The sequence below is a fragment of the Argentina anserina genome, chromosome 6 (assembly GCF_933775445.1).
Source record: "Argentina anserina chromosome 6, drPotAnse1.1, whole genome shotgun sequence".
Lineage (NCBI taxonomy): Eukaryota > Viridiplantae > Streptophyta > Magnoliopsida > Rosales > Rosaceae > Argentina > Argentina anserina.
This window is the reverse complement of record NC_065877.1, coordinates 12621-40249: the sequence shown is the minus strand read 5'-3', so window position 1 is coordinate 40249 and position 27629 is coordinate 12621. Positions and strand designations below refer to the sequence as shown.

At 37.6% G+C, this 27629-nt stretch overlaps 3 protein-coding genes across 3 annotated transcripts; 1 reads left to right on the top strand and 2 right to left on the bottom strand.

The window, feature by feature from the left end:
- Nucleotides 1-5499: 5499 nt before the first annotated feature.
- LOC126798860 (protein ASYMMETRIC LEAVES 2) lies at nucleotides 5500-6267 on the bottom strand. Its single transcript, XM_050525934.1, has one exon. It carries the CDS (start codon nucleotides 6259-6261, stop codon nucleotides 5500-5502), a length of 762 nt encoding a protein of 253 aa, XP_050381891.1. The 5' UTR covers nucleotides 6262-6267.
- Nucleotides 6268-14791: 8524 nt separating this feature from the next.
- Nucleotides 14792-17372, bottom strand: LOC126799935 (uncharacterized). Its single transcript, XM_050527198.1, has 4 exons — nucleotides 17078-17372; nucleotides 16904-16991; nucleotides 16480-16588; nucleotides 14792-15702 (listed from the first exon to the last, which is right to left on the bottom strand). Exons 1-4 carry the CDS (start codon nucleotides 17259-17261, stop codon nucleotides 14896-14898), a joined length of 1188 nt encoding a protein of 395 aa, XP_050383155.1. The 5' UTR covers nucleotides 17262-17372; the 3' UTR covers nucleotides 14792-14895.
- An 87-nt stretch (nucleotides 17373-17459) lies between these two features.
- LOC126797943 (type II inositol polyphosphate 5-phosphatase 15) lies at nucleotides 17460-25882 on the top strand. Its single transcript, XM_050524717.1, has 11 exons — nucleotides 17460-18198; nucleotides 18281-18533; nucleotides 19260-20052; nucleotides 20637-20761; nucleotides 20884-20968; nucleotides 21683-21845; nucleotides 21942-21982; nucleotides 22119-22386; nucleotides 22782-22905; nucleotides 24399-24759; nucleotides 25188-25882. Exons 1-11 carry the CDS (start codon nucleotides 17544-17546, stop codon nucleotides 25542-25544), a joined length of 3225 nt encoding a protein of 1074 aa, XP_050380674.1. The 5' UTR covers nucleotides 17460-17543; the 3' UTR covers nucleotides 25545-25882.
- The last annotated feature ends 1747 nt before the right edge of the window (nucleotides 25883-27629 follow it).

The following is a 27629-nucleotide window of genomic DNA, read 5'->3' as shown; positions in this document are numbered from 1 at the left end:
AATTCATTCATTGATTTAATCTAATTTGAATACCTTAACGATGTCTGAATTAGATGAAATTTTGTAGAGATGATCTTGAATAGCATACCTAAATATTGAATCACTTATAGTGAAAAAATTTGACTGAACTTTACTCTGTAATTTCATAGTGAAGCTTCACTCTGGATAGGGAATGTATATATGTATATATATATATATATATATACATATATACATTCCCTATCCAGACTGAAGCTTCACTCTGAAATTACAGAGTGAAGTTCTAATTTTGGCACACTTTTCAGTCAAATTTTTTCACTATAAGTGATTCAATATTTAGGTATGTTATTCAAGATCATCTCTACAAAATTTCATCCAATTTGACAATGGTTTGAGCTTTCAAAATTGGGATTTACACGAACGGTTCACGTTGAACAGTTTTAATTCATTCATTGATTTAATCTAATTTCAATACCTTAACAATATCCGAATTAGATGAAATTTTGTATAGATGATCTTGAATATCATACCTAAATATTGAATCGCTTATGGTGAAAACATTTGACCGAAAAGTGTTCCAAAATTGGAACTTCACTCTGTAATTTCAGAGTGAAGCTTCACTCTGGATATGGACTATACATATATATATATATATATATATATGGTTACTGGACATTGGACCCATTCCAGACCCGATTCACATGACTTACATGTAACAGAGATCTTGAATTATATAAAGAAGTTTTTGGAGTTGCTATAATCACACCGCCCATTTCTTCGTCTATTTTTATCGAAGGAGATAAAAGTGAATAATGCGGATCGCAAATCATGATCCTCGGTAGTCTCTCTCCTTAGTTGTCCTCAGCTTCTAATCTTAGTCGTTAATTGAAAATCTAATGGTTATTAAAGCACTCATCATAGACTTAATTACCCAAAAGTTGGGTTTCCAATACTAATGGAGTATTTTCTTCCTTCTCTTTCGTTAAGTTATCCGTCCCTCTTCTTCTTCTCTTTCTTCTTATTATCAGTGCCATCATTGCAGAAAGAGAGGCAAAATACTAAGGTGTGGAACCACATTGATCGCCCTACACGCAAAGAAAGTGAGCTCTAATTCTGAAAAACTAAAACTCCAATTTTGAATCACATTCCAATTTCAACTCACGATTTTTCTGGATCAATTAGCCTCTATCGAGCTCTGTCATAATCTGATTTCAGGTTTTTAGACAATCTTATGCAAAAAATAAAAGTGATGTGAATAAATTTGTTCTTAAGGATTCCCAGAATAACCCAAAATGAACATCACCTATTAGAACTTGAATTGAAGTTTCGAAACCCAGTTTGATTCTAACTCACCGTGTTGTATGAATCTTAGATTTCTCCCTCAAATATAAGGCGGATTAGGAACTGAAAAATTCAATAATTTGCCCCACGATGTCGTAAATTGTATCTACAATTGGATGCCTCTTCATCTTTTTTAATTGAATATATCCCAGTAATTTTGATCTGGCCAGGAATGAGAATCAAATTCGAAAACCCCAAATTCCATGCCCTTAAATCATATCAAATTCAAATATAGATTTTCTCGTGTGCTCGACTTATGCCAAAAATTTCAAAATTCAATGCCCAGGGATTTCTTATCCATTAATCATAAAACTCTCTTGATATAAGAGTGTGGTATAGCCGCTTGAAATGAAGTATGTCAGAGAGAATGAGTTTACATAGTTGTTTTTTTTGGAGGTTTTGAGAGAGTTTACCCCTGGGAAACAGGGAGAACTAGAAATCTAGAATTCAAAACTCAAAACTCAAAGTTAGAACAAGTTTTATTGAAGAGAAAAAGACGGAGGTGAGAAACAAAATAAAAAAAAATAAAAAACGTAAACGCCGTTAAAAGTTATTATCAGAAAAATACTCGCTTAATATTCATAAATTGCTGACGTGGTCAGCTAGGATCCTTGAATATATTATCAATGGTCAAGAGTGGGGTGGATAACTGGATATGTGTGAAGACTGAAGAGTGGGGTGGCTTCCGAGGGTTGGACTTAAAACTTATGAGGGGACAAAAGGCACGTAATTAAGAAAGAGGGGGACGAAAAAGATGTTACAGGTGTTGGCTACTGAAACGTTATTTTCTCTTATATCTCTGATTTCTCTGTTCTCTTCTATTCTTTTTGTATTGTAAAAATGCCAGGGCAATTTGATTGAATGTGATGTGGAAGATTTAATTCATTCTGGGAAAGTGCGTGAGGCCGAATTCCAAGATAGGAAGAATGGTCAAGGGCCTGCGTGCATATGCCTGCCTGGCCTGAATATACTGAGTGATCGAGTGAGTGAGGAGAACTGAGGATTAGTCATGTCGAACTCAATTATCATCATATTTCATATTCATTCATTCAATTCATTCGTTCAGTTGATTCTTACATATATACTTGCGAGCTATTCCCCTCTTACCTACTGTTTGTGATTTTACAGAGATGGTTGGCACTGTCCAATAAATGCTCATAAAAGGAGTTAGTTCATTGAGTAGTAAATATTTTGATTTGTATGGGGGATCCATCGTGGGGTGCTACTCCCTCTGCGCTGAGGGACATCCCCGATTAAATGCCAGTTTCAGCTAGCTAGTTCCTCTCTCTCTCTTTTTAATTTGCTGATCCATCCATCATGCCTATACAGTACTACTTGTGGATTCTTCTTTCAAATAACTTAGCTAGCTTGGAACTTAATTATAGATATATTACTGAAGGGATCATCTTCATAGTTAACAACTTATTCTCATTGCAATGTTTGCTTACAATTATATATCTACCCAGTGCCCATGCATCATCGATCGATCACTGACCCGAGATATGGATCATTTAGATCAAAATAGTTCTTGCCTGCGCTGTCTGCCATTAGTGCCATATTCCCAGGCATGAATCGATCGAGTTCATTGTAAAACCCTAGCCGCTGCAATGCATGGTACTTTGGCACCTACCACGAGCGCTACGTGCACCTATATATATAATATAAAATAAGAAACACTGGTCGTAATATAAATTAAGAAGCGATTTAATTTGGTAATTACTATATATCAATTCATCTTCAGATGCTCTTTTCAAAAAACAAATTCGTCTTCAGATGCATATGCATTGGTGGTGATATATGGCTCATATACGTCGTATCAACATATGCATGTATATACGATCATAAACTTAAACACGCATACACCAACATTATTTAGAGCTTAATACTACACTACTACCCTGGTTATACGAGAGAAATATATGCACAGACAGCACTGGCAAATGGTATTAAAGGCGATGTCGATCATCATTGCTCTAGTACGTCATCATTGTCATGCATATATCATAACATATATTACATTTTATCGTTATGTGTATATGGCAGTTGATTTGACTACGTTCTGGTTTTAAATCAAACTAAACCAAAGATTTTCACACACTGACATGTCAAATTAAAGAGCTTGATCGCCAGGTAGCTACTGTATGTCAATTACTAATATCTGCGATAAATGTCAATTTAAATTGGAAAACATGATTCTCTCTCTCTCTCTCTCTCTCTCTCTCTCTCTCTCGTTTATGTGCTAAGTAGAACGGCTGTGTTAGGCATCGGATTCTCAGTTTTCTCTTTGATTTTCATTGGAGTGAAATAGACGAGTAGTAAATGGCGATGACATCTTCTCTGGAGAGGCCTTACATGTTTCTGGCAGAGAGAGAGAGAGAGGGGTCCTTAATTGGGGGTTGCACTGTTGCAGCATTGCATATGTGCCTTATATTAAATTTCCCCATCCACCTATCTGATTCATTCTGCAATCCAGTAGCTGCTCTCTTGTCTTATTCCCTTGTCTTCTGTCTTTGTTTCCTTATGCGCGCTTAACAGTCCTAATGACATTCAAGCTAATTTCAGCTCAAGCATTTATTACTATAACATTATTCCTTTTGCTGCATCCATTACGGCATTACGTACGAGTCTCTCTTAATTTGATATATATACCAGTTGCATTGAGCTTCTAAAATTACCCTAAAATATTCTAGTATGCTGTACGTCAATTATCAGTTGGCTAGAACCCTAAACCCTGAGTTATATAGATTTAGGAAGCTAACTAGGTGATTAAACCATGCATTCAGCTAGGACTCTTGCAATACTGTAATTTTTTAATATAAAGCTACCTTATAATTGATCTGTGTTTCTACTGTTGAGACAATAGTTCAAAGGGAAGAAACAGCTTAAATCCAGCAACCCCACCGTGCCAGGTGCATGCCTGGCTACTAATCGAAGACAAACACACCACGATCGAACAGATGCTGTTACTGTAAGACTGCAAGATCAAGTACACTTTTGGGTAGAACGTCTATATTATATACATACGTGTGTATTTTCTTTTTTCACTTCAAGTATTTTTTTTTCTCCTTGGAAAAATCAATATTGGTTTACATGAATTCGAAAACTCGAAAAGCTATATACAGGAAACTAAATTTATGTGTTCAAGTGTTCGTAGAAGGGAACCCGGCCTCTGAATCATTCTAGAGATCAAGAGGGATTCATTCGACGGTTGGCCAGGATGGGCCACTTATTGATACTGTTTCTCTATGATGGAAACACATTCCATTGTAGTTTCTTCATTTTAGAATCGTTCTTGCATATAATTAGTAAAACTCGTACTTCGTATGATCGTATCAGTGGACTACAATTATCTACCTAACATCAAGTTTAACTTGTATGTGCAATTGTCTTAGAGCCGTGCGCTGGCTAGCTGTACGAGTTACAATATGCTGTACGCATTTGTACAAGCCTACCTCTCCAGAAAAAAACACTGAGGGAAGGACGTACAGTTCACGAGTGCTCGTCATACGTACAGTCTCGACTGTTAAACTTCTTTACCAATAAGAAAAGAAAGATTAACTTACTTAATCGGTAGTTTATGGATATGATCATGAGTACTGACTCTTAATATTACATTTTAATATCACATAAAAACCGTACCTAATTACTGAATAATGCCATAGTTTGAGAAACCAAATACCAAACCTTGTATATATACGTACATCTCAATAGCTTCTTTTTGACGTAAAGAATTAGTACGTAGCATTTCATCTCTAGTTCTTATTTTCTCTCGCTAGCTAGCTAGCTAGCAACCCTTATACTGGGAATTTCCTAATGGTGTTAGATCATAAAGCCTAGGTAAAATGATAGAAGCCATATAAATCATAATGTAAGATTTTTTTTTTTTTTGAGAAAAATCATAATGTAAGAATTTATCTTAGACAGGTAACTCATTGTCATTCAAAGTGTCAGATGAAAAAACAATAAGGCTATTGAAAAAAAAACCGACTGATTATATATATCAGTAATATTCATAGTAGTTAGAAGCATGATTAAAGATGATGAAGGCCAGGTATAAAACCAAGCTAAGTAGCTAAGAGTGTAAAATTTAATTAAATAGTGTACGTTAATTAATTTTATGCATTTGTTTAAGTGGTCGAAAGTCGAAACTTGAAGGTATTAGACAAGGTAGGTATGTAGCTAAGAGGGATCAATGGTTCGGCGGTCATCCCCGGCAGCAGCCCTAGGTTGCTGAAATGGAATGCCGGCCGAAACGTTCATAGCCAAAAGGCTGCTTGCATCATAGTTTATGTTTCCCCCTGCTGCCGGATCAAATGTCCTGATCATCTGTTGCTGTTGCTGGTCTCTGGGGAAGAACTGGTGGTGTGCTATACTATTATAGTGGTCTACCGATCCGCGACCTCCTCCTCCCCCTCCGGTGCCGATGCCATTTCCAGTGGTGGTACTAGAGATGAGATTGATCTCTCTCTCCCTCTCCCGCGGCGAGGACAAAAAGTTAAATTGATTATTGAGAATGTTGTTATTGTGGTGAGTGGTTGCCGTGGCTGCAGCGGCCGCGGCTGCGGCCGCTATGAGTCCGTGGCTAGTGATTCCCTGGAGGTTTTGGTACTTCAAGAGTTCAGATTTGGCGCAGGTTAGATCCATCTGAAGCTGGCGTAATTGGTGTTGGAGTAGAGAGATGACTCCGACACAGCCGTAGACAGGATCCCGGAGGCGCATGTCAGCCTCATAGGCAAGAGAGTTGACGGCATCCTCACGCTGGTGGGGGTGCAACTCATTAAGCAGCTTGGTCACGTTGCTCGCCCCAAAAACTTTGTGAACATTTGCAAACTTCTGGGGCTGATCCGGTGGGAAGTACGGAGCAAATACGCACTCTGGCTGGCACTTGCGACGCAGGAACTTACATGCTGCACACGGCGAATTTGACGACGATGATGCCATATATCTTCCACGGCCTCCTCCTCCGATGCTCTTCTGCAATATTCATATACCCTCATCAGCATTTTTGAAAAATATATGGAAGCTTATGTATTAAGCTAGGTGGATAGTATCTACATAGTCAGTGGAGATCAGTGAAATTAAAGTGAATCAAACAGCATAACGCGAAAATTTACAACTTATTGGATGCCTTATTTGCTGAGTAAATTCTTAGTTTTTTTCTTCTATACTATTATGACGGACTCTGGTTTGGACGGACACAAATTTGGATTTAAGAAATCAACCCGGACTTTGGTTCGATGATTTGACTTCAAGAACTAGATTGGGACTAGTATCAACTATCAAGTACCATTATATTGGAGAAACAGACGGTTGAACAAAGATCAATGGCATGAAAAACAGAGAAGTGTGAAATCAATGGCATGAAAGTGTTTGGCCATAGTTAAGTGACAAAATTTTGATTGAGGTAAAGGCAACACCGAACCAACGAATCGAAAATTAAAATTCCCCTTTTAATTACCATCATAATATGAGTTAAAATTGTCCGATATCAATTGCAGAAGAAGAATTTACTATAGTCAACCGGCAAAAAGAACACTGAAGGATAAGAAAGTACGAGCAAAGAAAAGGGTAAGTATCCATTAATGATCATGAATATTCAGGGTAGGATCTGTTTTAGCTATATCAATGCTATCTTTCTTAATTCATTTGATCATTTTATGGAAAAATCCTATTATAAGGATTAAGGAGATCTTCTCGCTATAAAAGGAAGTCAAATATAAAAATGGCATGAACAAGGTAAATTGCTAGGAAATTATAATTTCTTGAAAGAAAGAAACGAAGAAAGAAAGAAAGAAAGAAATAGAGAAAAAAAACATCATTATCTCTCACCAGAACCCAGAACCCTAGCTAATAAAGCAGCTGTGGCAGATAGATTGGCAGTTTCACCGGAAGGCTACTCAGAAAGCACAGGGAGGCCAGAAAGGTGTGTGTATGTGTGAGGATAATAAGGAACTGATGAGAAACTGTTTAACTTGCAACTGGTCGCCGGTCGGTAGGGTTTTGAGAGGAGAGGAGAGGAGAGGAGAGAGAGATATATATATATATACATTTATATATATAGAGACACACACGCTAAAAATAATTTAACAATAAAAATGGAAAGGTGGTTTGATTTACCCGTCGGTTTAAGCCTGAGAGATTGGATCTCGTGAAGAAAGAATTAAGGAGTTCAAGAAAGAAGGCTTCTCACTGCTTTCGATGAAAACTTGGGAAGCAGATCTTGCTTGAATTTCATAGTGTATACCTCGCTATATAGAGGAAGCCTAGCGACAGATAAGTTACATTACTTCATTTTAATTAATCGTCTTTGAAGCTAATTAATATATATATATTATTATTTATGGGATGGGACATTTTCAGTCCACAGAGAGAGATTGAGGGCACGTATGATAATTGAAGACTTTCTTGGGATAAACAAATTTGCCGAGCTGTAGTTTCTCACATATTATAATTATAAGCAAAATGTATGGTGATGAGAACTGAAACAAAGGCTGGAAATTGGAAGAATGAGATCAAAGAATAAGAATTAGCTAGGCTGACTCTGACTGTGTGCAAAATATGAAGATCTCGGGTTTGAATACATACACACACATATATATATATATATATATATAGAGAGAGTGAGAGAAAGAGAGAGAGAGAGAGAGAGAGAGAGAGAGAAATCCCGGCTTTCATTTCTTATCCTGAATTTTAGCAAATTAAGTGAATGACAGTAACACAAATAAAGAAGAAGAGATGGAGCAGTAGTACTAGTTTTAGTGTTGCGTGCGAGAGCGCGGTGACCTCGATTTCTTCGGTCAAAGCTTTAATTTTTCTTGATGAACGAAACTTTTTACTGATCAAGTAGCTACAGGCTAGGATCTGTATATAGTACAACTGATATGATGGATAATTAGATATGTAGCAAGTTTCTAAATCGGCTAAGGATCGCCAACCGATCTTTTCTTTTTTCGATCGAGTGATCGAGTTAGCAAGGTAGCTACTTTTGAGAGAGAGAGAGAGAGAGAGAGAGAATTTTATACATGAAATGAGATGAAATGGTTCATGCAAATATGGCCTTCTTTCGGGCAGTGACAAACTGCAGGCACTGATATAATGTACTGCTCTTGGAATACATATTAAATAATAAGGCTTCTAATTCTTCGCCGGAAAAAACAGAGGGCTGGGAAAAGGCATATAAAGATGATGAGTATATAGGGGTCTGTGAAGGAAAAGACTCTCGATCTCTGGGAGGCTGAGGATGAGGCGGGGGTCATCTCCCCCTTAAGCATAGCGAGGAGATGCGCCTAAGATGACGCGGAGAAAGCAGCAAACGCTAAACACTTGATAATAAAACACAGACGACTTAATTCTTAATTAGTTCATTAATGATCGATAAGGTAACTGTATTTTTTTTGGATAGAATATGCAGGAAAAGTACATTAACATTTAAGAGCAACTCCAATGGAATAGTCTTTTTGCTTGTGTCGAGTTTGAATTAATTTAAATTTGACACATGACTTGGCAAATGTCAAATTTTGAATCATTTGATAAATTTTTGCTCCAATGATTATGTCATATTTAACTGTTATTTTATTATTTTAATTTATGTTTTTACAATTGAGAGAGAGAGAGAGGAAAGTAGATAGAATCAAGGAAGAGAAACAATAAAAAAAATAAAAGATCTTTTTTTAAAGAAACACTAGGTTTATAAAATGAAAATCAAAGCCAGAATATCAATTACGTATCCCTCCGATATCTTCTTCATTAAGATTGTATTTGAGTGTTATTGTAACGACCCCAAAATTTCGAGCTTAAAAACTCAAAATTATAAAGTTGTTAAACCCAAAATAATCTCAAAATATATCGAAATCATTAAAGTGTAATAGCGGATCAGTTCTGAGTTCTCAATACAACTCAGACAACCAATTATTACAACCCAAATTTATAATCCATACATAAAATGGAAATGTAATAATCCTCACAAATCACTCACAAATCTCACAAATGAATTTACACAAATTCTCACACACAAATCCACGCTAAAACCTCACCACAAGTAGGATACAAACGACTTCGAGCCTCTGTAGTCGTCATTCAACCTCCACTAATCAGCACCTGCGGAATTATCCCCTACACCATCGAATTGGTGCACCGGGATTGTAAACACAAACCCGGTAAGCTTATAGCTCGTATGAGTAAAATCAAAATATAATTCGCATATCAAAATATACGAAAGATCACAAAACAACAAATATAAATGCCCTCATGAGTCAATGGTCAGCCCATCTGGTTGACCCAAAGAAATATGAAATGAAACGCTCATGAGAAAATTAAGTAACCCTTCTGGTTACTCAATGCATTTATAAAACGGGTACAAAGAACGCTGGTACACATATGTTATCCCTCTCGTAATACACCGTTGATATTGGATAGCCACCCGCTACCCAACATCCAAAATAAACTGAGTACCCATGAGCAGATAACCACCCGTTACCTCACATGCAGTACTAAGGCTGACAGACTAGAGCTCTAACTGTATCGTAACTTTCGCCCGGCCAAAGGCTAAGTTCCGACTTGCCAAACACGTACAATAATCTCACATCATATTGTACCAAATCACGTCAGAAGAAAATCAATATTTTAACAATCTCAATGTTAAAATCACGTACAATAATCTCACATCATATTGTACAATTCAAATCACATGCTCAATACATTCACAATAAAATCATAACAGTATATTATATAGCAAACTATATATATTCGTACTTATTTACCATTTATACAATATATATATAGTCCACTATATCTTATACATGTCATATTTCACAACACTAGCTCAATACACAATCTTCCGTCATCAAAATGATCATTTCTAATGAATTAATAACAGTATATAATATAATGAACTATATATATATGCACTTATTACCATTATACAGTATATATATATATAATCCACTAAATTGTATACATGTTGTAATTCATTATTAAATACTCTTGCAAAATCTTGAATCACCGCGAGGGTAGATTCGTAAATATGTGAGATTTTACTCACCTTATTGACTTGAGCGTAATCCCACAATTCCCGAAGATAATTCGTTTCCTTGATTTAACGATCACCTTGAAAAGATAAGAAAAGAATTTAGAATCGTTTCGTAAACCTTTAAATGCCGAAACAGTAATAATCGGTTACTGTTCAGCAATTTTCGGTTTTACGAAATTATTGTTCAGTGTTACTGTTCAATGTTACTATTCACGGTTACTGTACAAATATACAATTAATACGTATTTCTGTACGTATAAATATTATATACGTATTTCTGTACGTATAAATATTAATACATATTTTTTTGTACGTATACGTACTATTTAAATGTAAATACAATCTCAGTAAATAAAATTTACTAATTTTACAAATTACTTTTTACATTTACTGAAAGTAATTTATATTTACATTTACCGAAGGTAAAATTTAATTACATTTACCGAAGTAAATAAAATTTACATTTACATTTAAGTAAATTACCAAAATACCCCTATCGGAAAACACTGTCACACCGCCGCACGTGGCGGCGCGTGTGGTACACGCGCCACCTCCGGCGGGCCGCGCGTGGGGCCCACGCGCCGAGGCTAACCACGGCGCGTATCACGCCACCGCCGCCTCCAAAACCACCCTCTTCCTTCCCTCTCCCTCCCCACGGTTTCCCCGTCGTCCCTACCTCCTGCACGCACCCTTATGCGCCACCCGTGACGGCGGCATCTCCCCCAAATCCCTCCCCCTCCGATCTCCTCCAAAACTCCCTCAATCAAACCAAAAACAACACAATTTCACACAACAAGCATCCCAACATCAAATTCGATGAAAACCTCACCTATTTCGGCCTTGGGAGCGTCGGAGTTCGTCGGAGTGTTTGGACCGACTGGGTTCGGTTCTTGCGAGTCGCTCGAGGCTTCACGTCGGCGCTGGAGATCGTGGCTGGCTTGGAGGGGGCTGCGTTGAGGTTGCGAGGCTACTGGCGTCGGCGGTGAGGGACACGTCGGCCGGATTTCGCCGGATTGGATCGAAGAATTTTCTGAAGGAAGAGGAAGAAGTTTCGGGGTGAGAGAGAGAGAGAGAGAGCGGCGGAATGAAGGGTTTCCTGTTATGGAAACCCTAGTTAAAAAAAAATTCCTTTTTATACTAGTTTCCAAATCGGAAATTAACTTCCGACGTGAATAACTTTTACGTACGATGTCCGTTTCGAACGCGTCACATACTTACGAACTCGTATCGACGAGCTCTACAACTTTCATGAAGAAAGTTTTCGCAACCGAGCGACGGAATAAAAGTCGATAAAATCGTTCGGAAACGTAACGTTTTTCGAATCAAACGTTCCGATAACGTTTCCGTTTCCGTTCCGTAAAGCTGTAAACAATTATATTCATTTAAACTGAAATTCATAACTTTATAGAATTCAATTTAAATCAAATAATGTAATGGAAAATTTAGGGTTATTACAGTTATCTTCATTAACTATATTGATATAAATCGAATCATGCCCTAAGTAGATTCGGTTTGTGTTAATTAAAATGAAAAAATATGTAAATTTACATGTATTCCATGTTGAGTGATGCCACTATGAAGCATGTCTCCGACAAAGATTTGGTGTTTATATGTGATTTTATTTAATTTCTACTTTAAGTATTTTTAAACTTCATTGCATGCAATTTAAGTGAGGCTCTAAGTCAACCTAAACGTTTATATAAATCTTGCATGATTAGATGTTCCCTTAAGGCTCTAATTGTATTGGTGTCTAAAATTATATAATCAGTTGGGTTAGAATGCATGTTAGAACCAAACTTGTAATTATGTGGTGCGTTGGTAAATTTGATTTTGTTTGGTAAAAGAGAAGATGATCATGTAAATAGTATTTAAGTTTTATTTTAGTAGTTAAAACAATCAATCTCAAACTCTCATTATTTGTAACACTAAAAGTTTAGAGTTCCCTTCAATTCTCCGGACTGAACGATCTATGTTCATCCTATACTAACGATGACATTTTACAGAGTTAATTGTGTGACACTCGTGCGTCCCATCACTGAGCTTGTAAGCTCATCCCCTTTGTCATTTTCATTGTTTTTAGGTGAGCAGTCCGTAAGTGGACGTTGTAGTGAGATATCGGAGTTGTCATAAGCATTATAGGGTTTTGTTTGTTGTATAAATGTGTGTTGGACTTTGCTGCTTGTGTTTGTTAGTCTTGAGCTGTTGAAGGGTAGTTGTCCCTCCAGGATCACTATTTTTGCTACTATATTGTAAAAAGAAAACAGGTTGTGTAGAGGTGAAGTGTTAACCTTGAGCTTTGGTGCTCTTTTTTGTGTTGTAAAACTTTGCTAGTAAAGTGGCTCTTTTAAAATTGTAAAACTCTTCTATTATAATCAATTGGTTCTCTCCTTTTGGTTCCATTACAAGCTTCTGTTTAGTTAAAAAGAATGTTATACTCTAATTCTCAGTTTTCAATTTTTAAATACCACTTTAGTCATAACCCAAGGTCGGGTTGTGACATTCTTGATGCTAATCATAATAAAATACCATGGCCAACCTTCAATTCTAACTCTGCATCCAAAAACTTGCTTTTATATAACAATTACAATTCCAATGATGAAATCAACCCCAACTGCAGATGCTCTACTCTTCTTCTTTTTTTCGAAGCTTCTGCATATCAAAAATTACTCAAATTTCAGCTTCAATTAATTTCACCTAATCAAACTGATCCAAGATAAGAGATTGGAAACCATGCCCTTGGAAGAAGCTTTAGTCCGTGTGTTCTTAACAACCTTACTCAAAATCGCAGAGTCTCGCTTCGGCGTTTGGGAAGAGTGGGTTGCAATCGGAGTCGGACTAATTGGAAAGGACATGTCCGAAGCAAGTCGGGTTTGAATTGATGACGCCAGAAGTTGAAACTACATCAGTGGACGATGACCATATGATCTCATGGGAGGAAGATTCCAGCGGCTACAGTAACCAAACCTACGCAAAAGAAGGCTGTGATGCCAAATAAGACTTTGAATCGATATGTCAGGGATTAGGGAGCGGAGATTGGAGACTTTGACGAAGGGGCTTCATGGATCTTACGGACGACGACGATGCTGGTGTTGGAGAAGAGAAAGACTGATGAGATTGCTGGCGGTGGTTGAGGTCGTGGCCATCAGAGATGGAGTTTGGTTTTGGAGGAGGCAAAGTTGTCGAAGGTGAAGAGAGAGACGTGGAAAAGCTGAGTGGCACGGGTTAGAAATTTTTGCAAAATTATGGGCACGCTTTAAGAGTTTTAAGAACCTGACTTTTTTTAATTTTCAAAACTTAAGTATGTATTTTCTTATTTAATGTGTCAAAATAGACTTTCAATTCAATCCTAAACTCAAACAAAATTAGTTATAAAAAAATAATAAAGTCAAGTTAGCTATTATTGACCATCACCAAATCATGATTACCAATTTAGAACATTGATTCCTATTACCAATTACAATAAGACCTTTGATGCCCTTATATTTGCAAAAATTGCAGTCTTATCTTAGCTCCACACTTAGCTAGTAGACTATTTGTAATATAATCAAATTCCATTCTCGTTTTATCTTTACGCTAAACTCTAAACGCTAAACACATAATGATCTCTAAATCCTAAAAGTTTAATCTTTACTGTAAATAAGTTCCTACATGAGTTGTGTAGGAGATGTCGGGCTTCGTGTCTGTGTGTGCATTCTTCATGCCTTGTTTGCTATAGGTAGGCGGCAAGTTCCTTATTTCGTCAAATGGTCGTTGTCGCCTAGTGAGAGGGTGAGACTAAGGGTCGTCAGATCTATTTTATGGCGACAACATAATTAGAGAGATACGTAATTGTTGTTTCACCGTTGTTTGAGTTACGTATCTAGTATCTCTCTGCTATGTCACCGCTGTCCAAAAGCAAATAGAGTCGTCATTTTTGTAGTACTCTTTGCTAGTTGGTGTTTTAATGGATAATTGTTGTTTCACCGTTGTTTGAGTTACGTATCTAGTGATCTCTCCGCTATGTCACCGCTGTCCAAAAGCAAATAGAATCGTCATTTGTGTCGTACTATTGCTAGTTGGTGTTTTATTGAATATTTGTTTGTAGGAATGTCTGATATTATTTCAGATTTTTGTAATCAAGAGTTTAGACTTCACAAGAACTTTTTCTTTCTCAATTAAAACATAAGATTCATCAGAATTCTGGAATAAATCAATGGACAAATTGGTTAAGGAATCATTATCAATATGATATTTCTCACATTATATGGCATGTCCCCGCTTGTGGTTATTGAATATTCGATGGTTTAGTTAATAAAAGCTTGACGCAATGGCTCTTACCAAAAGAAACAAACACAGATTGCTCCCTACCTGAAAGACAATGGTTAATAAAATATATAAAGAATAATAAACCCCACTAAAAGCAAGTTTGTAAAAATATTCCAATGTAAAACTGTAAAAGCCCTGACTTTAAGCAAGTGATGAAGGAACATAGGCCTTAGTACAGCATTGTTTTCATAATGAATACCAACTTCAAACTCTAATTAAGAACCATACCGTATGTTTAAAAGTTACACGGCATCCGTTGAATTCTTAGGAATCCTTCTTCCAAATTCAGAGGTATCATTAAGCGAAAACCGATTCTTGCCTTTTTCTTCAAGATTAACTACTTTAGATCTCGCACTCATGAATCTCTGTACCATCTTACTCCCTAGAACTTGCCCCCTGTTTCCGTGTTTATTACTTATTATCCCCTTTGGAGTATTGGTGTGGAACAAATCGCCTTCTTTGACATGACAGTGTTTGAAACCTAGCTGCATGTTCCCTTCAACACTACTACTGGCTACTTTCCGACCTTTAGAAATACTTGCAATCGATGAACATGATTGCGGCCTCCCCAGTTCAGCTACTGTCATACGCGGGCGAGTTCTTACAGGTGATGCAGTTGACTTGCCCAGGGCTGATCGATCCGGTGCAGCAGATACTAAGTGTCGCTCTGTCCTCAGATTAGGCGATTTCTCATTAGAAAAGCCAGCTGGAATATTATTTGTTGATCTCACAAGGGGAATCTGAGGGTACATGACCGGACTTCTACTAGTTGTTGTAGGCTTCGTTTTCCTTGTGATGATCATGTCATTATGATCAGTTGCTGATTTTCTTGCTGTCTGCTTGTTCAAAACTGGCACATCTGTCCGAATTACTGCAACATCTTTGATGATTTTGGTTTGATTTGTTGAACTTGATAATACTGTGCTTTGTCTCTGAGTTCTTGGCGTGACGGACCTGAGGGGGAGTTTTGATTTTAGGTTCCCAAATTTTGGTCTTCCAAAGCTTTGCTTATCTGCCGCCTCTGGTTTGCTATTAGTGACAACTGCAAACTGGTATAACGTTGGTTTTAAGATTGGTTCATCAATGGAGAAAACAAATGTCTTCTCACAATTATTCATTTGCTCGTTCCTTTCACGTGGTAAAAATACGAATATTTTATGTTCAAAATTCAACCTATACTTCCCAATACTTTTAGAGTTTTAGTGCCCCTGGGGTAGCACCATCTATGTAGGGTGATATTGGTTGGCAAATAATATGTGAACTTCGGCATGGAAATGACTAGAGTTTAGTATTATAAGTTTAATTTAGTTATTTTGTATGATTCCACTATATTAAGGTCCTAAAAGACAGTGGCGGAACCTGAAAAATAATCTCAGAGGGGCCAATTATTTTGTTGGATGGGCAATTTATACTAAACATATAACTAATTGTGTAATTAAAACCTAATTAAGAAGAGAATTAATTTTCGCCGGAGGGGCCGTGACCCTCTCTGGCCTCCAAAGAGATCCGCCACTGCTAAAGGAGTTCTATGTTTACGTTGATTTTCTCGCGTATCAATATATGAAATTATCGTCGTTCTTTCAAAAATAAGAAAAAGTATGTTAGGAAGTTACTTCCCAACGTTGTATATATACAGCCCCTTTTGGTATAATTATTTCCTTTTCTTCCTCCAATCATATGGGTCACTTAGATTTAGTAGACTTAATTTATTTTGTGATAAAGTGCAAAAGAAATGATAAAATTAAAAGAAGGGTTTCTTATAAAAAATCTCATTTGAGTTGTACTCACATGAATATGTACATTATAACAACGAGTTATTCACGTACCCGTGAAAGAGGTTGGATAATTGGTATTTCCCGTTGGATAATGAATTTGGGGCTGTTTGCATCCATTTCTAGGGATGGAAAAAGAGGAGTTGCCGGTGGAGTTTTCAACCTAGCATGCCCAAAAGCGGCTTAATAAAAACAAATCCGAATGAAGAATAAAGTAGATGATGACTATTTAAATATGTCACCTAAATTAAAAGATATGAATAAGTTTTATTAATGGCCGAGAACTTCTAATGAAGATCTTATAATAAAACCGAGTGAGAATTTTTAAATGAATGATTGAATTACATTAAAACAATCATCCAACCGTTTATTACTTTGTCCTTGTTATAAAGTCCTCATCAGGAATTTTTATTCAATTGAATCAAATCGAAGCAGATAAACTCTATGAAAAAGGGTGTAATAACTAAGGCAGAGTTACCAATCATAATCATTCTTCTCTCTTTCAGCAAGAAATTCAAATCCTGATCCTTTTTTGGTAGAAGCAATTCTGTAGAGCTGATGGTTTCCTGTATGATATTGCAGGCAATCAATCAAGAGATAATATGATATGAAAATGGAAGCACGTACGTTGGTATAGCTATAGCGTGCGTACCATTTGGCTCAAACTCTTCAGAAACAGGCTGGAGGAGGGTGACAATATTCCGATCCTTTTCGCGCTTGTGCAATTCCTGGAAGAGAATAAGATCTTGATCAGGAGGAGGAGGAGGATCTGTCTCCTTGATCTGTCGTCCTTGATTAGTCCCCGGGGCTAGTTTCCTCCTGCTTGTGTTCTTCATCACTACGTACTCGCTGTTAATTTGCAGGGAAATTAAGAGATCTGTGGGAGTATTATATACAAATATAGATATGCCTTGGCCTGCCGCTTGGATCGCCACGTGGAAACTTAGCCGGCCTGCTCAGTGACAAAAGTTAGCTCATTGACTTAAAATTTTACGAGTTACGACTGTAAAAAGAAAGGAAAAAAAAACAACAGTAAATAGTTGAAGACTTGAAGTTGATCGATCTGTTGATGAGCGATGGCTCGGTGGTGGTGGTCGTTGGCTCGCTAGGCTGCATAGATGGAAGAAAAGGACGATTTCTTATCGTCTCCGAGCCTCCGTCCCTTCGTGGACTCCTCACCATCTTCATCGGATGATGAAAATGACGCCGTCTCCCTCCATTCCACTTCGAAACGCCTCGACTATATGCTCCAGTTCCTTGACCGCAAGCTCTCCGTTGCCAACGTCAACTTTGTCAGCAACATCCCCGATGCCTCCTCCTCCTCGCTCCCTGAATTCGAGGCCAAGGGCGGAGGTACCGGAATGTTCAGAGTCCCGGTTCGGGCTGCGGTCCACCCGAACCGGCCGCCGAGGCTGGAATTGAGGCCCCAACCGCTGAGGGAGACTCAGATAGGATGCTTCTTGCGGACTGTGGTCAGCACCGAGTCGCAATTGTGGGCTGGGACGGAGTGCGCCGTCAGGGTTTGGAACTTGAAGGATTTGTACTCTGCAGCGGCGGCTGGACAAGGGGAAGGCGATGCCGAAACGGCACCGTTTAGGGAGTCCATGTGCACATCGGCGGTCATGTGTTTAGTTGGGGATGAGGGGAATAGGGTTGTGTGGAGTGGGCATAGGGATGGTAGAATCAGGTGTTGGAGCATGGAACTTGTAAAGGAGGGCTTGTCTTGGCAGGCTCATAGAGGCCCCGTTCTTTCACTTGTTATTTCTTGTTACGGTAACAACGTCTCCCTACTCTACTCATACTGTTGCTGTCAATTCTTCACTCACTTGCATTGTTTTTCTTCGTTTCGTTTCAGGAGATCTCTGGTCAGGCTCTGAGGGTGGAGTCATCAAGATATGGCCATGGGAAGCTATTGAAAAAGCGCTCTCTCCAACCATTGAAGAAAGGCACATGTCTTCTTTGTTGGTGGAGAGGTCTTACATTGATCCTTGGACCCAAGTTGCCGTCAACGGTTTCACTAATGTACTATCTTCAGATGTTAGGTACTTATTATCCGATCCTTCCACGGCAAAGGTGTGGAGTGCTGGTTATCTCTCATTCGCACTGTGGTATGTTGCACTCTCAATATTCTTAACTTCGATATTATACTTGCCATTGCAGTAGCTGTATTCTGTTTTTGTTTCTTTTCTTTTCTCATGTGGTGAATATGCATAAAGATATTCCTTTTTTTGATACACTCTCCCAGTCCAAAGCATGAGATTGCAGAGCTGGATATTACATAATACTTGTAGAGATCACTAAAACTTATTGCAGTTTATTAAATACTGGTTTTACAAAGTAGCTTTGGCGACTTAACATTTCACTCAAGAGTCAAGATTGACATTGTCATTAATATGAAAAATCACCTTTTACTGAAACTACTCGATTCTTCTCTCTGTATTTTCTAGTTAATAGCACATCTGCTGCGAGTATTGCATGTGAGGAAGAATCAAGTAGTTTTTTTCTTCTTCTTTCCTTTTCAGTCTTTTAATTGAAATTACAAAGAGAAAGACTGATAGAAACTTTGTTTGTCTTACTAGTAAGTTGAATATATAGCTTGAAGACTACACACCCCTCTTCCCCAAACCGCATATCTTGGTTTGTACTTTATGATCTCGATTTTCATGTAATGAGTAGCTAAATGAGGGTTCCTGGATAGTCCCACTAGTCTTATTTACTCTGCTCTTCACACCTTTCTCTTGCTAATCCCAAGTATTATTTGCAACTTTAGAGGAAGTTGTAGGTTTGTACTGTATTCGATTATTTAAGTTATGCTAGTAGTTTTCATGTTTCAGGGATGCACGCACAAGAGAATTACTCAAAGTATTCAATACTGATGGTCTGAATGAGAATCGAGTGGACATTTCACCGGCACAGGAGTTTCCAGTGGAATTCCTTTCTGGAGCTAAAAAGGATAAAACACAAAGTTCTTTTGGTTTCTTTCAGCGATCACGTAATGCATTAATGGGAGCAGCTGATGCTGTTCGCCGAGTTGCAGTGAAGGGTGCCTTTGGAGATGATAATAGAAGAACTGAAGCATTGGTAATTGCAGTAGATACAATGATTTGGACAGGATGTACAAATGGCCTACTTGTGCAGTGGGATAGATATGGCAACCGTATGCAAGAATTCCATTACCATTCATCTGCTGTTCAATGCTTTTCTACTTTTGGGTTACGTATATGGGTTGGTTATGCAAGTGGCACTGTCCAGGTATTGGACCTGGATGGTAATCTTCTTGGAGGATGGGTAGCTGACAACTGTCCTATCATTAAAATAGCCATAGGAGCAGGTTATGTTTTTACCTTGGCCAACCATGGTGGTATATGTGGATGGAATATTACATCACCAGGGCCTCTTGACAGCATAGTCTGTTCAGAATTAGCTGGCAAAGAATTTATATATACAAGGATAGAAAACTTGAAAATATTGACCGGTACATGGAACGTTGGACAAGGAAGAGCATCTCAGGACTCACTTATATCCTGGCTAGGCTCTGTGGCATCTGATGTTGGCATTGTAGTTGTTGGTTTGCAAGAAGTTGAAATGGGCGCTGGTTTTCTTGCTATGTCTGCTGCCAAAGAAACTGTGAGTTTATAGTCATTTTTAACATGTTTTGTGAATTTTTTTTGTGGCTTGAGATTAAATTTCAAAGCAAGAAAATTTTGAGATCTGCATGATACTTTCTTGTGCAAATCGAAACTTGTAGGGGAATTTCCCTTCGTCGAGGAAGTAACAAATGCATGTTTTTATGTGTGAGCAATAGACTTTTGATTCAAGAATCATAGGACAAGAACTGTTGTTGTTGTTGATAAATTCAAGTGTTACTTTTAGAATCAATTGTCATATCACTTTCCGTTGTGGACGCTGATGCATGCTACAATCTTTTCATTATGAAAATGCCTTCTTAGGTTGGATTTATGATAATGAAAGTATGGAGGTTATATCCGTTATTGTTCAGATGCAAATGATATAGCACTAGGCAATACATAACAAAGTTAATAACGCAGATTCAGTGGCATAGGATAGGTCAAGTGGCTTCTCATGCTATGCGGTTACTGATAATCATTGCAAAATTTTGATTTAACATTTGCATTTGTAATAATGGGCTTTGGTTTAAAAATTGATTTTTAATTGAATCACCACTTAATCTGAGTCTCTATCATCTCTAGGTAGGTCTTGAGGGGAGCTCTGTTGGGCAGTGGTGGCTGGATATGATTGGAAAAACATTGGATGAAGGGTCAACCTTTGAACGTGTTGGATCCAGACAGTTGGCAGGATTGCTCATCGCTATGTGGTGAGTATATGCGAAGATCTCCTTGTGTATTTTTATTAATAGAAATTGGTGTTACTTATCTTGTCAAGTCCCATTGTGTCACTTACAGTTTTTTATCTTCTTTCAATTATCTATTATTTCAGGGTGAGACATGATCTCAAAGCTCACGTTGGGGATGTTGACGCTGCTGCAGTTCCATGTGGTTTTGGGCGCGCTATTGGTAATAAGGTAAATTTGTTTATATTGGAAGTTTTATTATTGTATGATACAAATTGATTGTGTGAAAGATAATCATTCATATATAAAAGGTAAAAAGAAATAAAGTTGACAATACATAGATGTGGATGATCTCGCCATTTTTTATACATGGTGGATTGGTGGGTACACACGTCAACAGTATTCTGGGCAAAGATTAAACAACATAAATATGGAGGAAAGCCTTATAGGGGCCTTACTTTCCAAATGATATTTGATTCTTCTTCACCAAACTTGAATTATATTCCTTCTTTTTTGTTGAACTACTGGTAATAATGTATCTGGTCATATTCATCAATGGAGACATCAATTTTCTGATTCAATGAGTTCAATCCAAAAGTGTTCCTATAAATTGGATAGTTTATCAGCTATTTTAGTTTCAGACTTTATGATTTTATAAATGCGGATTGGAAAGCTGTGGTTACATGGGAGATTGATTTTACTCTAGCCATTTTGTGATGGTAGATGAACAGTGTGTCACCTTCATATGCCTGTATATCATTCTAAGCAATAATCCAAAACCACCCTCTCTCTCTCTCTCTCTCTCTCTCTCTCAAGGATCATGAGTGTTTTCAGTCTCCCCTATCTCTCAAGGCACACATGCACAGAGATACTACGATTCGTGAAAGTGCTACACTGTCTTTTCAAGGTTTCTATTATTAATTGAGGTAAAAATTGTTCAAACAGGGAGCTGTTGGTTTGAGGATTAGATTGTATGACAGGATAATGTGCTTTGTTAATTGCCACTTTGCTGCGCATTTGGAAGCTGTTAATCGCCGCAATGCAGATTTTGATCATGTATATCGAACCATGACCTTCTCCCGATCAAATTTCCTCAATTGTGCAGCTGGTACGGCATTGGCGCCTTTCTCATAATGTTCCCTTCTCTTCTCAGTTTTCTGTTTTGGTCTGCTTATAGATGCTTGCCTTTTTTTTTTCATTGCAGCTAGTGCTTCATCTGCTGTTCAAATACTTCGTGGTACAAATGTATGTACAACTTTAATTAGTATGCACCCTTTTGATTTTTATGTTATGCTTTAACAATCAATTTTTTCCAACCATCTTCACAATGGGAAAAAGTGAAATGAACATATAAAGTGATGAAACATGGATGCAATTTCAGGCTATTGGTAGCAATTCAATAGAAGGAATTCCTGAGTTATCTGAAGCAGACATGGTCGTATTTCTTGGTGATTTTAACTATCAACTTGATGGTATATCTTATGACGAAGCTAGAGATTTTGTTTCTCAAAGATGCTTTGATTGGCTTAGAGAACGGGATCAGCTCCGAGTGGAAATGACAGCTGGAAATGTCTTTCAAGGAATGCGAGAGGCAGATATTACATTTCCTCCCACATACAAGTTTGAAAGGCATCAAGCTGGTTTGGCAGGTACATTTAACTGCATCTTGAGTATTTAAATTCGCTGGGGCAACCAAAAAGGTAAAATAATTGCTGGATTATCTTAACTGAAAGCTGATGAACTTCTTAGTTCCTTGCAATATTTTGTTAGTACCGTGTTGGCCATTTCATGACCCAAATTGACAACATTTTTTTTTGGGACCTCTATCTCATATATAAGTTTTCTCTTGCACTGAACAGAAGTTTCTTGTATGGTTTTTAAATAGTGTTTTTAGAGGCAAAACTGCAAAAGTTTGAGACAAGGTTTTATGTCTTGCAAAGCCTTTTTGGCATGAATTATATTACTATGATATATTAGGATTGGAGAGGTTATTTTGTTTCTGAACTCCAGGTTTTTATATTTATTTAATTTTCTTGCTTACTAGGGTATGATTCTGGTGAAAAGAAGCGCATTCCAGCTTGGTGTGATAGAATCCTGTATCGTGATACCCGGTCAGCGTTGGTATCAGAATGCTGCTTACAATGTCCTGTTGTCTCTTCAGTATCACGGTACGTTTTCCTACTCATAATGTTTTTGGCCAATCAGATCAAATAATATCCATGTGATCACTGATCAGCATGGTTTGGTGTATTTCATGGGAGCAATTGGTCCAAAAAAGAAAACAAAATCATGGATTAAAAAGAGAACTCTATGTCGTCCTGCAGGTCATCATTTTTCTCTTTTATTCATGTGTTATTATCTTTCTCTCACCTTTTTATATTTGGTCTGATTGGAGCTCCGTTATTCAGACTTCTTTTACTTTACTCACTTCCATGTCTCTAACTGAGATCAAAGCAGACTATCAACTTCACCCAATCATCACATGCTTTTTGTACCTTGAAGGCACAAATTTTATCTTGATTTAAGAAATCAAATCTGCAGTGAAGGGAAAGACACAAATTTTATATTGATTTAAGAAATCAAATCCGCAGTGAAGGGAAACATATAGGAAAAAAAATATTAAAAAAAAAGCGGCAGTGGAAGCTTTTAATGTCGTTGGCGTACGAAGATTTCTATGAACCAAAGTTAATGAAATCTTTGAAAAATCTGTGATTTGAAGGTTATATTCCCTAAACAACTCAAGTTTTGAATTTAATAGTCAGGTATTACCCAGCACCCTTCTAGATTTTGGTCCTGCAATAATTCAAAATTCTAAAATATGAGATTTCAAACCTAGCGATTCTTAAGGGTATAGTAGATATTCTATGGGGGTGGTAATTCTAGAGTAGTATAAAAACTTAAAAAGTATTCACTTTCTGATAGTCAGAAATCTCAGAATCAATCAATAAAAGATGTATTCCTCTGCTTAACTCGTTTTCTTTCTGTGTTCTTTTCATTTCTCTCATATCTTGCTCAATAATCCATGAATCCTATCAGCGATAGGGATATGTTGTAGCAGTTTTTCTGTGTGTGTTTAGTAAGTCTCATAACCGCCAATTGGCAGTGTTTGATAGAAATAGGTGAAAGTTGTTTCGATATCTTCAGAAGTGCTACCAAGTGCCTTTACAGGAAGCATTTGGTTTTGTAATTAATAGCATATTTGTTACTTAGCAAAGTGCTTATTATAAAAGTCCTGAATAACCCATTTCCTCATTTTCTATGCATATTGTGCTCACTAACATTGACATCGATTCAGCCTTTAAGCTGCCGGACGCATATGGTTAAGTAAATATTTGTCTGATGGAATATTCAAGGTTGATGGAAACAAATTGCAGATATTTCTTTCATGGGTCCATATAGAGTTAGTGCAGAATGTCTTGTTATGACAAAACATGCATCTGTTTGTATTCGTTTACCTTAATCTAATTCCCAATCCCTAGAAAAGACCCAAAAGGGATCTTATAGTGGAAAGGCCCTCACATACACATAAATTATGTCATATTTGTGCTGTTTAGTGGAGTGTGGATTGATGCATGGCAGGTATACATGTGTGTATGCTCTGGTATTACTTCATTTCCCTTTATACTTATTCTTAATGCATAGCATATTACCCTTTCAATAGGTACGAAGCTTCCATGGATGTAACTGACAGTGATCACAAGCCTGTCCGCTGCATTTTCACTCTTGATATTGCTCGAGTTGATGAGTCAGTAAGGAGACAAGAGCTAGGAGATATCCTTAAATCAAATGGGAAACTCAAATGTATGCTTGAAGAACTATGCAAGATTCCTGAAACTATTGTTAGTACAAACAAAATAATCCTTCAAAACCAGGACACATCCATTTTGCGTATTACAAATAAATCTGGCCAAAAAGATGCTTTTTTTAATATAATTTGTGAAGGACAGTCTGTCATCAAGGAGGATGGACATGCATCAGATCATTGTGCCCGAGGTTCCTTTGGCTTTCCACGATGGCTTCAGGTAATTTGCTATACTTTGAAACAGTATTTGTGCTTTCTGCTTCAGTGATTGAGTGTATTTGGTTTTGGTGGGCGTGGGGTAAAAGCAATATGTTAAGAAATAGGTATGTACTCCATGCATGCATGTGAGCTTCATACTTGGAAAAGGTTTTGCAGATGTGGTGCCGTACACTGGCTTTTCAAGACATCCAAAGTTATCTTCTGCCATTAGAAATATGAAATATATCGCGTAAAACTCTATAGGCATCTGTCGTACTGTTGTTCATTATACATAGATTTTCATGATTTTGTTATGACTGTAAAGATTGGAGCCGCACCAGTGTTTAATATTCAAGCCAGTGTCTTGTCCACATCATCCGTATTAAGTCATTGTAGACTTGATGACCAAAATTCTGCAACTTTGATTTATTAGTCTTGATTTTGAACCAGGTCACTCCTGCAGCTGGTATTATCAGACCAGATCATATAGCAGAGGTATCTGTTCATCATGAGGAACACCAAACCCTAGAAGAGTTTGTAGATGGTGTCCCACATAACTGTTGGTGTGAAAACACCAGAGACAAGGAAGTTATACTGGTCGTGAAGGTACATGGGAGGTACACTGATAATACCAAAAGCCATCGCGTTTTTGTGCGTCACTGCTGCTCAGCCAAGACAAAGCAAAGTGAACACCCCGAGCACAACACCAAACAAACCCAAGGAACGGCTCTTCTCCGGTCCAACTTTCAACACCTTAGCAGTTCATATGACGTTGTTGACAACCTGTGGAGCATTGATAGTCCTTGAAGCAGTACAGATAGTAGTGTAGTACAACCACTTGACATGGCCAATCAAAATTGGTGAACAATCATTCTATTTGGTCAATTACCTGAAAAATCATTGTTGCTTTTTCAAGTTTACAATAGCTGATTCATTTTGTAGCATTTATAATGAACCGCAATGCTGTCAATTATATTTGTGGTGGTGCTGTTAGATGACCCCCTAAAATTGATACCATCTGGGGTGAACCAGGTACATCGTTTACAAAGGTAGATTCAAGAGCTTTGGGTTTCAATTGAAGTCCTGCTTATATCTGTAGATGGTACATAATACCTTGAAAGTTGAAACATAGATTTTCCCAGGTTTCCCCCTGTTTGCCTTTATTTTACCCCCAAAACAATGGCCAGGCAGTTGAGGAAAATCATCATTCAGAGGCTGCAACTTTCTCACTCCCTCTCTTTACTCTCTTCTAGAGTTCTAGGGTTAGGGGTTTTTGACTTCCCCCCCCGCCCAAGTTTTCTGGCGTCTCTTCCATGGTGTATTGCTTCAATGGCGATACATTTGGTGAAGAGATAATTGCTCAAGGACCACGAAGAGCCGGTAGACCCAGCGAATACACAATGGAGTGTGACCGGAGGCACCCAAACATAAATGTTCGTGTAAGATGGATTTCCTAACAGAAGAGGTTCCGTCATCAAGATCTAAGGTCCGTACGAGCAGAACCAAGATGGAGATTTTGCGAAGGAGATCTCCTTTGAAGGCAAGATGAATTTGATTTCCCAATCAGTTGATTCCGAATTCAAGACGAACAAAGCGTCCGAATGGGGAAGACTAACTTGGGTCAGCCCCCCTGGCGGATCCAGCCCATGCAACATTTGTGGCTCCAAATTTTTTCCTATATTAGTGTTAACAAAAAAAGTATATATATTATATATATATGTGTAAAATTAGACTTTTAGTATGCATTTCTTCTACATGAAAGTATTTTTCTTCTTTAAAACATTAAAAATCTATAATTACAACTCTTCTAATCTTCTTGTTACTCTACATATTGAATCTAAAATTACAAATATGAGTGATTAAGTTTCAATCTAATTAATTTGAGAAAATATGTTATTTAATATTTTAATTTGCATTGATTTTAAAAATATTCTTCTATAATCATGAACACTTAGTTTATTTTAAAAATACTCATTGATGCCAAAAGTTTGCATGGTTATATACTTGTACTGACAAATTTTTTTTTTGGCTTTTGGCCAAACTTGAAGCCCTCCCAAACTTCAAATCCTAGATCCGCCACTCAGCCTAAGCCCCCCCCGACACTTAAGTCAGTTCTCATTAGGGGGAATCAGAAAAGCAAGGTTAAGGAGAATGGGGTGTCATACATTCACAAGGTGACCCAAAAGGGTCTATTTATAAACCACACATGGCCTGGAGTTTGCTACTCGCCGCACCATTGATTAACCGCAAATGTGGACTCTGGAGCCATTAAGTATGAGAAAACTTGCACTGAGCGAGCTTCCCGCTGTGTTTCCACAAGTGTGGAGGGTCGCATGGACCATTTGCGTCCTATCAAGAGGGGATCTATTTCTTATAACATTAGATCAAGGGAGCAAAGGGTGTACCATGAGTGATGAGTTTGCTAATTTGATCAAATCCAATCGTACCAAAGCACATTGTTATTAAAATACAACACATTAGAGGTTAATAGTGTTGACAAGGTGATCAACACTCTAGAAGTTAAATAAGTTGAGACAATATGAGTACAATTTTTAGAGTAGGGACCACATATGTTTAATATGGTATTAGAGCAAGTGTCTCCCTTGTGTTCAATTTGTAATGGACCCAAATTTAGGTTCCTTATATTTGAGTTTCTCATATCTTGCCTGATCCGAGCTTCTTGTCTTGTCGTGGAAAAAATTTCCCAATTGGTTTTCAACAAGTGCATCTTGCACGTGAGAGGAATGTTGAAGGAAAATATTGCATATCATACTAGTGACAAAAATAAAATTTGAAATAATTTCAGCATTATGTCTCAAACTATTGTGGTAAAGTCAATATAATATCAATACTCATAAACTTATAATTTCCTATCAACGTCACGACGCTATT